Source organism: Rhinopithecus roxellana, chromosome 20, assembly GCF_007565055.1.
Source record: "Rhinopithecus roxellana isolate Shanxi Qingling chromosome 20, ASM756505v1, whole genome shotgun sequence".
NCBI classification, from domain to species: Eukaryota; Metazoa; Chordata; class Mammalia; order Primates; family Cercopithecidae; genus Rhinopithecus; species Rhinopithecus roxellana.
The window spans coordinates 78,279,356-78,293,340 of NC_044568.1; the positions used below are offsets into that span (position 1 = coordinate 78,279,356).

Consider the following 13,985-nt stretch of genomic DNA (forward strand, 5'->3'; position numbering starts at 1 on the left):
CCCATGTGTAAGTGAGAACATATGATGTTTCCTTTTCCATTCCTGAGTTACTTCATTAGAAGCATCTTTATTGAGAACACATTAGCTATTATTTCTTTAAATACCTTTTCTGTCTCATCCTCTCTCCCCTTTCTGTGACTTTATATATGTATAAGTTGAACCTTCTGAGATTATGCCACAAATACTTGAAGCTCATTTTAAAAATTATTTTCTCTCTGTTCTTCAAATTGAATAACTTCTATTGTACCATTTTAAAATTCTTTTTCTTATTTCATATCTATTTTGCTGTTAATTCCACCCAGTGACTTTTAAAACTTCATGCATTGTATTCTTCACTTTGAAAATTTCCATTTGGTTTTTTTAATAGATTCTATTTCTTATGGTTTCTATTTTTATGCTAAAATTTCCTATCTTTTCATTTTGATGAGCATATTTTCCTTTACATCTTTGATGTCTTTTTCCTCCATGGTTATAATCATAGCTTTAAAAATCATTATCTGCTAATTTCAACATCAGCATCATCTTGAGGCCAGTTTTCATTGATTATCTTTTTCTCTTGAAAATGTTACTTGTTTCCTGTTTCTTTATATGTCAAGTAATTTTGTTTTTATTTATTTATTTTTTTGAGACAGTCTTGCTCTGTCACCTAGGCTAGAGTACAGTGGCTCTCGATATCGGCTCACTGCAACCTCTGCCTCCTGGGTTCAAGCAATTCTCTATCTCCGCCTCCTGAGTAACTGAGATTATAAGTGCCCGCAACCATCCCCAGTTAATTTCTGTATTTTTAGTAGAGACAGGGTTTCACCATGTTGGCCAGGCTGGTCCTGAACTCCTGACCTTGTGATCCACCTGCCTTGGCCTCCCAAAGTGCTGGGATTACAGGCATGAGCCACTGCACCTGGCCTATATCAAGTAATACTGTATTGAACACAGACATTAGGGATATGTCATAAACACCCTGGATTCTGTTATAATCTGAACAGCGTTAATATTTTTGGATTTTATTTCAGTAGGGATATAACTTGGCTGGAATCAAATGCAAAATCTCCTACCCCTACACCCATTGCAGCTCAAAATTTAGCTCAGCCTTAGCTGAGCTGCTTGGAGTCTAACCTATGAATACATACATAGTCCAGAGGCCAGCCAGATATTTGGGCAGTTATACACAGAATTTGGGGCTACTCTTTTCTCCCTCTCTGTCTGGGATTTCTACTTTCCAGTAGCTATTTTTGCCCCAAATTTTATCCTCTGATTGTAAAGGGCAGTAAACCTTTCCTTTTTTTTTTGAGATAGAGTCTCACCCTGTGGCCCAGGCTAAAGCACAGTGGCACTATCATAGCCCACTGCAACCTCAACCTCTCCAGGCTCAAGTGATCCTCCCACCTCAGCCTTCCAAGTAGCTGGGACCACAGGCATGAGCCACCACACCCAGTTAACTCTTGTAATTTTAGCAGAGATGGGGTTTCTCCATGTTACCCAGGCTGGTCTCAAACCCCTAGTCCCAAACAATCCTCCCTCCTCGGCCTCCCAAAGTCCTGGGATTATAGGTGTGAACCACCATGCCCAGCCTTTTTTTTTTTTTCTTTTTTAAATAAGAGTCTTAACTGCCCTACACAACACTGATTGAAATTTGCCTTCAGACTAAACTCATGAACTAGGAAATTCACTGGTGATATTCTCATTTTCCATGTGCTGACTCCCTTCCGGTATCTGCCTGGCCTGTCACTCTCCAGTGCCTTCAGATAGTTGTTTTTTATATTCTTCCCAGAGTTTATAGTTGTTACCTGTGGTAGTGATCATATGGGAGCTGGTCAGCCATATTGGAAATGGAAATCCTTTGTCTCATTTAAGTGAATAATGCAAATGGCCCCATCTGAGAGATGGTAGTCCTGAGTCTGGAAGGAAACAAAGTCACGGCATGTTACAGAATGGGCAGGAGAACACTCGCCTATGGGTTCTTTAAAACTGGGTTGGGGATTTTTAGAATCATAAACCAGACTGGCTTCTATGCAAACCCTCAGTTTTGTGCATTAGTAAGTTGGGGATAGTCTTAACAAACAGTCAGTGTTCGTTAAGTGCTTACTAGGTCCAGTGTTAAGCCCCTTAAATGCATATGAGCTTGGATTGCTTTTAGTGGGAAATTTTGCAGATGAGGAGACTGAGGTTTTGTGAGGTTAAACTCAAGGTGATAGTAGTTTGCATGATTAATCACTAATAATGATAATGATGGCTTGTATTTATTGTATTATTATCATGTTGTAGATAATGCACTAGGGACTCTATTTATGTTATCTCATTTAATCTTCCTAACCACCCTATAATGTAAGTAGTGTTAACAAACAGAGACTAAAAATGCTAAGTAAGGCAGGCTGGTGGCTCACACCTGTAATCCCAGCACTTTGGGAGGCTGAGGCAAGAGGATCACTTGAGCCCAGGGATTCAAGACCAGCTTAGGAAACAGTGAGACCCTGTCTCTGCTAAAAATAAAAAATAAAAAATTAGCGGGGCATGATGGTGTGAGTCTGTAGTCCCAGCTACTCGGGAGACAGAGATGGGAGGTTCGTTTGAGCCTGGGAACTTGAGGCTGCGGTGAGCTATGATCACGCCCACTGCACACCAGCCTGGGCAACAGAGGAAGACCCTGCCAAAAAAAAAAAAAAAAAAAAAAAAAAAAGTGCTACGTAACATGCCCAAAGTCACATAATTGTCAAGGAGCAGATCTGGGACTTGAACATAGGCAGATTAACTCCAAGCCTATTTGCTTAACCTCTATACCACAATGCCTTCTTGCTATGATAAAACATCTGTAAAGACCTATTACCCTATAGGTCCTCTACGGAGGCATGTTGCCTTCCTCTTAGAAATAAGAGATTGGCTCCAACAGAAGACTGTGGGCTTCTGTGGCACATGCACCTGGGTAGGACCCAGAGAATATCTGTGGAGTCTGAATCAACCCAAAAGCCAATATCCATCCGTTCATCAGGAACCCCAGCCTACAACGCAAAAGAGGAAATCTTCCTAAGTAGAAATAAACTGTAATAAATCGCAGAGGTTCCCTCGTCCTGGTTTTCACTTCATGTTTTGGATGCTGCACGCCGGGTGAGCGGAGATCCCAGGCACTGGCCAGGGCAGCTGCCCTGACTCCAAGGGCTGCCATGAACAACTTCCAGGCCATCCTGACTCAGGTGCGAATACTGCTCTCCAGCCATCAGCCCGGCCAGGTGCAGGCACTCTTGGACAACCTGCTGAAGGAGGAGCTCCTCTCCAGGGAATACCACTGCACCCTGCTCCATGAGCCTGATAGTGAGGCTCTGGCCAGGAAGATCTCTTTGACCCTCCTAGAGAAAGGAGACCTGGACTTGGCCCTCCTGGGGTGGGCTCGGAGTGGGCTGCAGCCCCCAGCAGCCGAGAGGGGCCCCAGCCACAGTGACCATGATGGTAAGTTGGCATCACTTTTAATCAAAGAGCAATGACAGACTGTAGGCAGCTCAAGGGTTTTCCCTCCTCTCTGAAAGGGAAGTCAACGGGAAGGCAGACTGGTGTATGGTGAGCTGGCAGGAGCAGTGAAAGCGTGGAGCACTGTCTCTGTTGCTGGGTGTGCTGGAGCGCACGGTGTGCTTCCCACTGTGCTGGAAGGAACCGTCCCAGGGGCCTGCAGCCAGATGCCTGCTTGGGTTCACTCACTGAGCCCTGATGATACGTCAACATTAATGGGGCATGGATGGACAGATCAGCTCCTGCCTTCAAGGGGCCCGCAGTCTAGTGGGGAAGATGGATGCAGGCACAATCAGTGTGAGTCAAAAAGAGAGAAATGGGGCAGGGCGCAGTGGCTCATGCCTATAATCCCAGCACTTTGGGAGGCCAAGGCAAGTGGATCACCTGAGATCATTTCAACATTAGCCTGGCCAACATGGCAAAACCCTGTCTCTACTAAAAAATACAAAAATCAGTCAGACATCCTGGTGGGTGCCTGTAGTCCCAGCTACTCAGGAGGCTGAGGCAGGAGAATTGCTTGAACTCGGAAGGCAGAGGTTGCAATGAGGCAAGATTGTGCTACTGCACTCCAGTCTCGGCAACAGAGGGAGAGTCCATCTAAAAAAAAATAGAGAAATGGGGTGCAGAGAAAGGAGGAGCCAGAGAAAGAGCTGAAAGCAGAGCTCACCTTGTGTGTATGTGTGTGCGTGAGCATGTGTGAGTTTGCATGCATTTGCTTATGTGTGCATGTGTGTGTCTGTGTGACACACAGAGACAGAAACCGAGAGACAAAGGGAGAGCAAGAAAGGAAGGGAGAGAAAGACAGACAGAAAGAGACAGATAGACAGGCAGAGACAGGGAGAAAAGGGAGGGAGAGGAAGGAAAGGGGAGGCTGACGGAGGAAAAGAAAAAGGGAGAAGGTGGGGGAAAGAAAGATGAGAAACAGAGAATAAGAACTGGCTTAGAGGGAGACAGAATGAATGCCTTATTTTTAAGAGCATTGGTGACACAATCATCTTAAACCGGAAAGACAAGCCTGCACCGTACTCTGTCCACTCATATTCTTGGCTCCTCCAACTTTTTGCGTCTCCTACCCAGTTACAAAGAAGTCCTCCCTTCATTGCAATGTCACAACTTTCTTTTTTTTGAGACAGAGTCTGTTTGGTTGCCCAGGCTGCAGTGTAGTGGCACGATCACAGCTCACTGCAGCCTCAACTTGCGGTGCTGAAGTGATCCTCCCACCTCAGCCTCCCAACTAGCTGGGACCACAGGCAGGCACCACTATGCCTGGATACTTTTTAAAAATTATTTTTTGGAGACATGAGGTCTCACTGTGTTGACCAGGCTGCTCGCAAACCCCTGAGCTCAAGTGATCCTCCCGCCTTGGCCTCCCAAAGTGCTGGGCTTACAGGCGTGAGCCACCGCATCCGACCTGGTCATAACTTTCTAAAGATGATGTTTGTTCTATCTCCTTCTGAAACGCAAGTCTTGAGAGAATAACAGTGATTGACATTTATTGAGTATTTAGTGTGCCAGAAACTTCCTAACCCCAATCTAGAACCCTCTTACTTACTTCTCCCTTGACCTTGAACCCTTTGATCCTCATCCGTATTTAGCACTTAAAGAAGCAGACAGACTCTGCCCAGTGGTGACACAACTTGCCCAGGTCCCCCAGGTGGGAAGTGGTGAAGACTAGATTTGAAGACAGACAAGCTTTGATTTTCAACTTAACCTTCAGGGCATCAAATATGTTTTGGCGGCCTTATCTTGGGCACCAGATCAATGCTCTTTACCAACTTTCCTGCCAAGGCCTACATTTCTACGGGGTTGGCTCTTTTTGTGGTCAAATTCTCACCCAAGTGGTTTCCATCGTCTCTTGGTCTCATCTTTCATTCTCTTCCTCCTAACAGACAGCTAGGCAAGGGGCATCTTTACCACCCAAACATTCTCCCTTGGCTTCTCAACAGGGGTTCAGACAGCCAGTGTGGTCTCGATGGCGGCACAGATGCCAAATGGGGGAGAAGCCAGAACCTTCCTCTCTCCCTGGCTGCGGCCCCTCCCGCCCCAGCCACATGTGCCTTCACAGGCTACTGCCGGACACTCCAGCCCCTCCCACCCCCTCCTTCCGAGAGCGCTGGTTCCTGTTATTTAACTGTTTCCTCCCTCGGGAGGTAATATTTTTATTTCTGATCTCACGTGACTCCAGAAAGTGGAACTGCACTCAGGGCCCAGTGTGGTCTTGGGGGAGCTGGGAGGGGTATAGGGCAAATTGCTTTTTTCCTGCTTTCTCTTTCTGCCCTCCAGCCAGCTTCCCTGCAGGGCCGCCAGGCCTGACCCTCTACAATGGGGAGGTGTGCTGGCTGCTGGACAGCTCTCAGAGGGGAAGAAAGAGGACAGGGCAAGAGAATTGCACGGTTTGTAAACAAAGGGCACTGACTCATTTTTATGGGGGTTCAGAAAAGGAAATCATCCATGTGGGGATTTTGTGACCCTCCCTCTGAACCACTCTATAACGACCTTGGCCCTCTGCTGTGCTAAACGCTCCACTGGCTACCACATCACTCAGAGAAAAAGCTAAATCTGGACAACGGCCCACAATCTGGACAATTTCCCACCTCATCACCTCCCTGCTGTCATCCCCTACTCCTGTCTACCTCGTTCATGTACTCCAGCCACAATGGCACCCTTGCTGTTCCTCGGACATGCTCAGCACACTGTCTGCCTCAGAACCTTTGCACATGCCATTCCCTCTGCCTGGAGCACTCTTCTCCGAGCATTCTCTTGGTCAACCTCCTAAATTCCTTCTACTCTTTGCACCTTATCAACGAGGCCTGCCCTGACCAAACCATTTAGAATTGCAACTCCTCCCTCCACACTCTGAGCCCCCTCCCCAGATTGATTTTTTTTCCCCACTTTTTTTTTTTTTTTTTTTTATAGAGTCTCACTCTATCACCCAGGCTGGAGTGCAGAGGTGAGATCTCAGCTCACTGCAACCTCCACCTCCTGGGTTCAAGCAGTTCTCATGCCTTAGCTTCCCAAATAGCTGGGATTACAGGTGTAAGCCACTACGCCAGGCTAATTTTTGTATTTTTAGAGACAGTGTTTCACCACGTTGGCCAGGCTGGTCTTGAACTCCTGACCTCAAGTGATTTGTCCACCCCACAAAGTACTGGGATTACAGGCATGAGCCACTGCGCCTGGCACCCACCCCCCCCCACCTTCTGTATATCTTACTTTTATTTTTATTTTTTTATTTTTTTTTTATTTTATTTTATTTTTTTTTTGAGGCAGAGTCTCGCTCTGTCGCCCGGACTGGAGTGCAGTGGCCGGATCTCAGCTCACTGCAAGCTCCGCCTCCCAGGTTTACGCCATTCTCCTGCCTCAGCCTCCCGAGTAGCTGGGACTACAGGCGCCCGCCACCTCGCCCGGCTAGTTTTTGTATTTTTTAGTAGAGACGGGGTTTCACCGTGTTAGCCAGGATGGTCTCGATCTCCTGACTTCGTGATCCGCCCGTCTCGGCCTCCCAAAGTGCTGGGATTACAGGCTTGAGCCACCGCGCCCGGCCATATCTTACTTTTGTATTGTGTGTGTGTTGTTTATTGTTTGACCCTCTCACTGGAAAATAAACTCCACGTGGACATGGATCTATGTTTTGATCACAATATGTCCCAAATACCTAGCACAGGGCCTGAGCACACGGTAGGTATGCAATATATATTTGTTGACTATTGAGTGGATGAGTGGGTGGATGGGTGGGTGGATGGATGAATGGATAGTTCATGTAATACTATTATTCCTCCTTTACTAACGAGTAAACTGAGGCACAGAGAAGTTAAGTGATTTGCCTCTGGTCATGTTCTGAAGAGGGAGACTATGGGGTCTCACGAGTCCTGGCCAATTGCTGTACTTTCTGCAAAAAAAGTACTGTTTTGGCTTCCTCTCCTAAACAACCCAAGGGGCTACGGTAAATCTACCCCAAATAGGTCGGCAATCTTCAAAGTGAAATTGATGATTCAGAAGGCACCTTCAGATATTGCAGTGCCTTAGTTGCAATTGTGCAGAAAGCCCAGTTCTGGAGATGGGAGCTTAGGGGTTTCGCTCTATGCTACACAGAGCAACCTCTGTGCGTCCAGCCCCAGGAAAGCTCCAGTGAGTCCCAAGAGTCAAGGTGCTTGCCCTGGAGGAACTCAGGTGCCTCAATAGGAAGTTAAAGCAAACATTCAGGCAGTCCCTGGTCAACAGTGGGTGACAACATTGGGACAACACCTGTCAGAAGCCAAAGAAGGAGGAGCTAGGGTGGGTGATGATGGAAAAAGAACCAGGCTGGAGGCTGGACAGCTGGACAGCTCTGGGTCTGAGGCCATCCTCTGCTCTTTACGCACCATGTGACCTTGGCCACATGACTAGACCACTCGGAATCTCAGTTTCTTCATCTCTGAGATGGGAGCAATGATACGAATCTCCCAGGGCTCTAGTGAGGGTTAAATGAGATGGTAGGTAGAAACCTTCCAAGGCAGTGCTTGACATTAGGTCGCACTGTATAAACATCAGACCACTATAAGGAGGATAACAGCAAGGAGAATTGAACATGAAGAAGATAAAGCAGGGGTTTGAAGCACGGAGAAAAATAATTACTGCAGTCTCACTGGGGGCCCCAAACAATATCTAGACACCTACTCTGTGCAAAACGCAGTGCTGAGTGCTTGGGTACCGTGCATATTTGAGAACTGAATCAATGTGGCCCCTGTCCTTGGGTTGAGGCACTGAATTAGCACATGGGCCATGTCCTCAGACAGCCTGAGTGCCTGTCCTGCCTTCCCAATTCCAAGAGGTATGACTCTGAGCACTTCCTGGGCACCCCACCTCAGTTTCCCCATCTATAAAGTGGAGATGATAATAGCATTCGGAGTCACTGATCTAAGGGCTCAGGGACATCATTCAGTGTAAGACCCATGCATTTCCTGCAAGAGGAAGCTGGTTCTGACTCAGCCCCGAGGCTGGCGTCTGAGGCAACCACAAGCCCAACGTGAATGGTGGAAAGATGACTCTAAGTGGGGGCAGCCTCAGCTGGCCTTAGGTTTGACCATGGAAGGCGCAGCATGAAGGGCCCCATTTTGCACACTTTCTCAGAGGCTGTAGGGCACCCCTGCCAGGGTCTTATATTTTATTGATTCCTTTGACTCTACTTTGTTGGTTGTTTTTGTTGTTCTGTTTTCATTGTGTGGTATTTTCGCCCATGAGGTCTCAGTTCTAGGTATAATAGAACAAAGCCTCCCTCTAGGAAGTTGATTGATTTATTGGAAAGGCAGGAACACTCCACAAATCGCTAAGCTCCCTTCCTCTAGCTTCCTTCCCCATCTGATCCTTTGGATGTGAGAAACCAGAGCTGTGACACACCAGAGAGGATAGAGGCTGTGCCCTCCCTCCTTCTGGGCTTCCTTTCCTGAGAACCAGCTCCTGTTCTGATCCTGGGAACCTCCTTTGCCTCAGGGAGGGGGATGTGTTGGTGAGGAACTAACTCAAGCCTTTCGCCTTGGACTGCTTCTCTGGCCCTCTACCTCAGGAACCACAGAAGGAGACACACCTGCATCCGGAAGCTGGCATTTCCCCATGGGTTTTCCCAGGCCAGACTGTTCCAAACACAGCTTGCCCCCAAGCCTGGCACTTCTCCAACCAGGGACGGTTTCTGTTCTGTGTTGCTATGACCTTGAACAGTTCACCTGTGTTCCTTACTGTCTACTTTCCCATGCACCTACCTGCCTGCCCTCCAACTTTCCTGATCTGTCTACTTACCTTCTCATATCTATTTCTTTTTATTATTGTTATTATCATTATTCTCACCTTGTCTTTTTTTTATTTTTATTTTTATTTTATTTTTGGCTGGGGGACAGAGTCTTGCTTTGTAGCCCAGGATGGAGTGCAGTGGCATGATCTTAGCTCATTGTAACCTCTGCCTCCCAGATTCAAGCAATTCTCCTGCCTCAGCCTCCCGAATAGCTAGGATCACAGGCACCTGCCACCATGTCCAGCTGATTTTTGTATTTTTAGTAGAGACAGGGTTTCATCATGTTGGCCAGGCCGGTCTGAAACTCCTGACCTCAAGCAATCCACCCATCTCAGTTTCCCAAAATGCTGGGATTACAGGCATGAGCCACTGTGCCCAGCCTCTTGCCCTGTCTTACGATGGTAATCTACTTCTCAATTTATCTATTTATATCTACTATCTACATACTTACATACTTATTTACTCATGTCTACTTATCAGTTAATCAATTTCTCTAGCTACCTAATCACCCATGTATTTCCCATATATTTACATGCCAAAGTATTTCCCTGCCTTCCTACCAACTAAGCCCCCTATACAACAATCCATCAGTAGGTCCAGGTTCTCATGTGCTCTCCCATGTTCCTCCCTAATTTGGATACATAGCAGTTGTATTCTACTCACCTATCTCCCTGTTCACCGATCTCTTTTCCTCCCTTTCTTGCCTCCTTTCTTTCCTTCTCCTGAATCATTTATTTAGCACCTGCTAGAAATTCTGGTGGACTCCCCATCCAGTGCTCTTTCACCAAAAAGCATGAGATGAAGAAGCACTTTCAATCTAGTAGGGGAGCAATCTTCATCCATTTGGAACTGGAGGCTACCTTGATCATTCAAATCTAAAACTCCATTCATTCCTTCAGATGGTCTTGGAATAGTGTGTCTTTTATTTTATTATTTTTATTTTTATTTTTTATTTTTTTCGAGAGGGAGTCTGGCTCTGTTGCCCAGGCTGGAGTGCAGTGGCATGATCTCAGCTCACTGCAAGCTCTGCCTCCCGGGTTTATGCCATTCTCCTGCCTCAGCCTCCCAAAGTAGCCGGGACTACAGGCAACCACCACCACGCCTGGCTAATTTTTTGTATTTTTAGTGGAGATGGGGTTTCACCGTGTTAGCCAGGATGGTCTCGATCTCCTGACCTCGTGATCCGCCCACCTCGGCCTCCCAAAGTGCTGGGATTACAGGCGTTAGCCACCGCGCCCAGCCTATTTTATTTTATTTTTTGAGACAGGGTCTTGCTCTGTCGCCAAGGCTGGAGCACAGTGGTGCAATCAAAGCTCGCTACAGCCTCAACCTTCTGGGCTCAAGTCATCCTCCCATGTCAGCCTCCCAAGTAGCTGGGACTACAGGCATGCACCACTCTGCCAGGCTAATTATTTTATTTGTTGTAGAGATGAGGTCTCGCTGTGTTGCGCATGGCTGGTCTCAAACTTCTGGGCTCAAGCGACATGCCTGCCTTAGCCTCCCAAAGTGCAGTGTGCACCCAGCCCGATGATGTGTCTTTCAAATGCTCAGTTCTGTGTAGGCATTGGGGTGAGCATAGAAAATTAAAGACCTGGCCCTAGGCATTAACAGATTTATGATCTAATCAGAGGTAGCAGGGATGATGCTTATGAACTTGAAAGTCGAAGTTTTATTGCCAAACAATGTTGCAGCAAGTTTTGTAAAACCCAGCAAAGGAAAAAATTATAGTTAGCTGGAGGCGCAATGAAGTTGGGAACTCCAGCTTTGCAGGATGGCTAAAATATAGGCCAAAAGGGAGAAGGCAGGAGAGCAGCGCTGGAAGGGAGCAAGCTCCCAGCATTCTCCCTTGGCTTGCAGGGAACAAAGGTGCAAAGGTAGGATTGAGCAGAATCTGTTTTGGGAGACTGCAGCAGGCACCGGCAATTTTTCCAGAACACTGTTCTTTACTTGGAAGACCAAGTTTCTCCCCATCTCTCCCTGGGACTTGGCAGGGGACCCCAGTATGGGTTCTAGTGGTTGCTGCCATGCTAGATTCTGACTCAAGACAAATAAATTCAGATCCTTAGGGCAAGACTGGCTTCAGCAGCACCTCTCCTGACAGGGGTCTCCTCTCAGGACAGAACTGACTTTGTCCCAAGCAGACCTGGGCTCGGGGAATCCTCATCACCTCTGCAAGAGTTTGTTGTTGTTGTTGTTTTTGTTGTTGATGATGTTGTTTGAGATGGAGTCTCACTCTGTTGCCCAGGCTGGAGTGCAATGGTGTGATCTCGGCCCACTGCAACCTCCACCTCCTGGGTTCAAGCAATTCTCCTGCCACGGTCTCCTGAGTAGCTGGGATTACAGGCATGAACCACCAGTCCTGGATAATTTTTCTATTTTTAGTAGAGACAGGGTTTCACCATGTTGGCCAGGCTGGTTTCGAATTCCTGACCTCAAGTGATCCATCCACCTCAGTCTCCTAAAGTGCTGAGATTACAGGTGTGAATCGCCGCGTCCAGCCTGCAGGAGTCTTTAAGAGGCAGCAGCAAGGAGGCAGGTGTTTCAACAGAGAAGAAGCCTGCGGTGGGCTTCACTCCTCCTCCTGCTCTTTACCCCCATTCACTCAGTGCCAGAGGTTGTCATTCTACCTCTGAGCCATCCTGCCCGCTCCCTCTCTATCCCCGAACCCTCATCTGCCTCTGCTGAAATTCAGCTCAGCTCCTGGCTGGGTACCACTGCTACTCATCTCTAGCCTCTCTACCGTGGTGCCTCCGGGTGCCAAAGTGCATCCTCTGCCATCAGCCAAACACATGGGTTGACGGGTGTCACTTGCTCTGCTCAGAGACCTACACTGACACAGGCATCGTCAGGTTCAGGTGGAAAAGACCTGGGTCTGGAGGAGTCAAGGAAGATGTCGATGAGGAAGGTGGTACTAAATGAACCTCTGGTACAGGGAAGATATACCAGGCAGCTGCAGTCATCCAGGTGAGCGTTGGTAGTCGTGGCTGGCCCATTCTAAGTTTCAAAGCTGCCCTGGTCATCGGTCTGAGGGCGGGATGGGGGGACATCAGAGCCAGCTGTCTCTGAGAACAGAAAGGGACCCCCATATGGGACCTCAAGATGGCTGAGCAGTCAGAGGTGCCTCTCCCGTGGCACCAGGTCATACGATAATGGGACTTCTTAGAATTTCTTTCTTTCTCTCTTTCTTTCTCTCTCTCTCCTTCCTTCCTTCCTTCCTTCCTTCCTTCCTTCCTTCCTTCCTTCCTTCCTTCCTTCCTTCCTTCCTTCCTTCCTTCCTTCCTTTCTTTTTTGAAACTGAGTCTTTCTCTGTCACCCAGGCTTGAGTGCAGTGGCACAATCTAAGCTCACTGCAACCTCCGCCTCCTGGGTTCATGTGATTCTCGTCCTTCAGTCTCCCGAGTAGCACACGCACCATCACGCCCAGGCTAATTTTTGTACTTTTACTAGAGACAGGGTTTTGCCATGTTGGCCAGGCTGGTCTTGAACTCCTGACCTCAAATGATCTGCCCGCCTCAGCCTCCCAAAGTGGATTACAGGCATGAGCCACTGCGCCTGGCCCTTCTTAGAATTTCTGACATTCACCATGTCCGTTTGTTAGCCCCACCAAGCAAGGCTGTTTCAAATTGACTCTTAGCACTTCTTATTTATCCAGCAATTTCCACCCCCTTCCTCACCCCAGGGCTTCTGAAAACAGTGAAGCCTTCAAAGTAATCACCTTACAAAGAAGGGCATCATCCTCATTTCACACGTGGGGAAACTGAGGACCACAGAGAGGAAGTAAAGAGGCCAAGGTCACACACCTGCTAGTAAGTTCCCCGTGCAGTGCTCTTTCAGCAAAAATGCATGAGGCACGCTAGTCTTTGCTTCCAAACCTTCATTTCAGTACCACCTTCCTCATTTTTGTGTTTTCTGCATAACACCTTACTATTATTTATGACAGGGTATTTTTTTAACCACTCACCTTTTTTATTCACCTTTCTTTTCTTTTCTTTAAGAGAGACAGGATCTCATTCTGTTGCCCAGGCTGGAGTGTGTGGCATGATCATAGCTCACTGCAGCCTCGAACTCCTGGGCACACTCGATCCTCCCACCTCAGCCTCCAGAGTAGCTGGGACTACAGGTGTGCACCATCATACCTGGCTAATTTTTTAAAAAAATATTTGTGGAAAAGTTAGCTGGATATAGTGGCGAGTGCCTGTAATCCCAGCTAATCAGGAGGTTGAGGCAGGAGAATCACCTGAACCCGGGAGGCAGAGGTTGCAGTGAGCCAAGATCATGCCATTGGACTCCAGCCTGGCAACAAGAGTGAAACTCTGTCTAAAAAATAATAATAATAATAATAATAATGATAATTTGTAGACACAGGGTCTCACTCTGTTGCCCAGGCTGGCCTCCAACTCCTGGCTTCAAGCAATCCTCCTGCTTTGGCCTCCCAAAATGTTGGAATTACAGGTATGAGCCACCTGGCCCAGGCATCTACTTTATTTTCAAATAAAACTTTACATTCCATTATAAAGGAAAAAAATGGCAAAAACAGGAGGTAACCATTAAACAAGAAAGCAGAGTGATGTTAGATTCTAGCAAGATACTGTTGACTGTAGAAGGCTCTGAGGCTAGAGAGCTGCTTTCTATAAAATGAAGTGATCATACATTAGAAGAGGGTGTTAAAGACGTGTTAGTACCAAACTGAGACATCCTCCTTGATGCCATCAGGAGGATGGGCAGA

The 13,985-nt window shown here is 47.3% G+C and overlaps 1 protein-coding gene across 4 annotated transcripts in view; it reads left to right on the plus strand.

Moving 5' to 3' along the window:
- The first annotated feature begins 3,093 nt into the window (after positions 1-3,093).
- CIITA (class II major histocompatibility complex transactivator) overlaps positions 3,094-13,985 on the plus strand; it is a 60,611-nt gene continuing 49,719 nt past the window's right edge. For 3 of the 4 annotated variants that reach the window (XM_030925079.1, XM_030925081.1, XM_030925082.1), the window contains exon 1: positions 3,094-3,438. In XM_030925079.1, coding sequence (XP_030780939.1) covers positions 3,156-3,438 — 283 coding nt within the window. In that variant the 5' untranslated portion in view covers positions 3,094-3,155. The remainder of the gene's footprint in view (positions 3,439-13,985) is intronic. The other variant, XM_030925080.1, reaches the window with a different exon arrangement.